The following is a 2,605-nucleotide window of genomic DNA, read 5'->3' as shown; positions in this document are numbered from 1 at the left end:
CTAGTAGATGGAAACGGTATGGAAGTGGGCGTTAGGGTGGGTCCCCGATGTCTGGGTGCTGAGGCAAACGCCCCGGGGACTAAGGGCACACACAGTTCCGCACTTCAGAAATGGTGGCGGCGCCGCTCAGCGGAGGGGGCAGCGCTGTGTCCAGGGCCTGGCAGCATGGGGTGGCCTCCTGGGACATGGAACATGGGACGTGGAGGATGACGTCGGGGCTGCGTAAGGACAGGGCGCCCGAGTACTTGGGTCTCCAGAGGGGTCTCGGGTCCGAGGACCGGGTGTGGATGCCCCGGGGCTGGACAGAAGGCAGAGCATTCTAAGGCACCCGGAAACACATCCCAGCGCCATCGGTTTCTCGGGTTTGGGCGGGGGGTGACGAGGACGGGGCGGGGCTCTCCGCCTGCCCGGGAGGAACACGGGGCCGGGCGGGCGGCGCCTCGGCTCTCCCGGGAGGGTCTGGTCTGGCCGCTGAGCAGGTAGGAGCTGCCCCGACCCCTCCCCCCCTCCCATCCTGATTCTTGGCCCCAGGGGGATGGGTGTGGGGTGCGTGCTGGGGGGACGCCGGGAGGGACCAGAGGCGGGAACGGGAGACTGGAGCCTGAAATCGAGAGCCTGCGTTTTAGCGACGCCAGTCGGGTGTGGGGACCGACAAAGGCGGGAGGCCGACGAGGGGAGAGCAGGCAGAGGGCCCCGGGGCGAGGGACAGACGGGTGGGAGACAGGCAGAAATAGGGACGACGCCTATCTGGGGCCGAGAGAGAAGCAGGGATCGAGGCGGCCGCGGGAACAGGTGTGAAGTCGGAGCTGGGGATGCGCGAGAGACCGAGACCGAGAAGGCTGTGGGGCTAGCAGGGGCACCCGGCAGGGGTGGGGACAGGGCGGCGCAGCTCCGAGGGCCAGACGCAGAGCAGAGCTCCGCAGGCGGTCGGGGGTCTCAGGTACCTGGAGCGAACCTGCCCCGCCCGGACGCCGCTTCCGTGCGTCAGCCCCACCCGTTGTCCCGGCAACAGGCCGTTGCCCGGACAACCGTGGATCCCACCCCGCCCGAGTAGAGCCAGGTCGTTGCTCTGGGCAACGGGTCCGCTGGTTCCCACGCCCGCCTTCTCCCACTTCCGGCTCAGGCGTGGGGAGGGCGAGGAAGGCGCAGAAGTCAGCTGGATGCCCGGGTGCCTTGGAGGGAAGGGCGTCCCTCTGGGATTGAATTCGGTCCAGGCTCTCCCAAAGCACCTGCCCTCCGTCGCGATCAGCTGAACCTACCGCTCCCGATATGCCTCGCGGCGTCTGGCCAATCACGCAGGGGGCTGATGGGAGTTGTAGTTCCCTGTTGTTCGGAGGACCAAGTGGATGCCTGGGGTGGGTCTGGGGAACTGGGGTGCCTGGTGCCTCTGCAGAAAGGACCGTAGGACCCCGTCACCATGTTCCCAGAGCCCCCAACCCCGGGTCCTCCAGCGCCCGACACACCTCCGGACTCCAGTCGCATCGGCCACCGCCCAGGTGAGCGAGAGCCGGGCTGAGCAGAGGAAAAGCCTGGCAAGGATTTCGAGGGGCGGGATCTGGACGGGTGTGCGCGGGGTGGCAGGCTGGTAAAATCCGGCTGGGATCGGAGGTCGGCATCCTGGGGTGGGATTTGAATGACACGAGGAGAAAGGAACGAACAGGTTTGCAAGAAAAACCAGCAGCAGATCGGGGGCGTGGCATGGAATAAGGTCTTGACAGTTCTGCCCGCCTGGGGAGGGTCGCAGCTTCTTCTTTTTTTGGAGAGGTTTTTGCTATAGGGCACGTGCGTTCCCCAAAAAGAGACAGAGAGACAAAGCGAGAAATCGCCCCCCCCGGGGGGGGATGGTCACGCCACAGTCTCTTCTCCTCCATTCTCCTCTTGGGATCTTTGACATGCACGCACACGCACCTGGCATGAGTTTAAGCCACCAGGTCCAGGACTCGAGCCGCGGTAACTACATGGGAGTCCAGCAACATAGCCATTACACCGACTGCTGGTCCCTGGGATCACAGCTTCTAAAAACAGCAGGGGTGGAGCAGGACTTAGAAGTGGGTTGGAGGGAACTTTGGAACTAATAAGCAAGTGTGGGTGGAGCCGACCTGGGTCAGGGCAGCAAATCACCTTACTGGTGAGAGCAGTCGCGAGGAAAGGCGGGGTCGAGTGGAACGGCTGCAGGGCCACGGAGGCCACCGCTGGCCCCACGAGTGAGCGGGCGTCGCAGGTCAGCTGCCCAGCTCAGCGCTGCCATCTCCCTCCGCAGTGCCCCCCTGGGCCCTGGCCACCATCGTGCTGGTGTCAGGCCTCCTGGTCTTCAGCTGCTGTCTCTGCCTCTACCGGAAGCGTTGTCGGCGGCGCTTGGGCAAGAGCCAGGTGCAGGCCCAGGTGCACCTGCAGGAAGTGAAGGAGCTGGGCCACAGCTACATAGACAAGGTGCGGCCCGGCCCAGCCCCGCAAGCCCGCCCAGTGCCCGTGTCCGTCCCTACCCCGTTCCTCCGGCGCGCCTATTCCCTCTTCTGCCCTGTGGTGTGTGGTGGAGCTGGGCAGACCTGGCTGCTGCTTGCAGGCACCTTCCAGTCTGGTGGGGGGACCGTCGCTGACATGGCAC

General features: G+C 65.5%; 1 protein-coding gene across 2 annotated transcripts in view; it reads left to right on the top strand.

The window, feature by feature from the left end:
* Nucleotides 1-419: 419 nt before the first annotated feature.
* SYT5 (synaptotagmin 5) overlaps nucleotides 420-2,605 on the top strand; it is an 11,023-nt gene continuing 8,837 nt past the window's right edge. For both annotated transcript variants that reach the window (XM_006150344.2, XM_006150343.2), the window contains exons 1-3: nucleotides 420-479; nucleotides 1,394-1,496; nucleotides 2,261-2,430. In XM_006150344.2, coding sequence (XP_006150406.1) covers nucleotides 1,418-1,496; nucleotides 2,261-2,430 — 249 coding nt within the window. In that variant the 5' untranslated portion in view covers nucleotides 420-479; nucleotides 1,394-1,417. The remainder of the gene's footprint in view (nucleotides 480-1,393; nucleotides 1,497-2,260; nucleotides 2,431-2,605) is intronic.

The sequence above is a fragment of the Tupaia chinensis genome, unplaced genomic scaffold, assembly GCF_000334495.1.
Source record: "Tupaia chinensis unplaced genomic scaffold, TupChi_1.0 Scaffold000286_1, whole genome shotgun sequence".
In the NCBI taxonomy this organism is placed as follows: Eukaryota; Metazoa; Chordata; class Mammalia; order Scandentia; family Tupaiidae; genus Tupaia; species Tupaia belangeri.
This window is presented reverse-complemented; position numbering and strand designations above follow the sequence as displayed.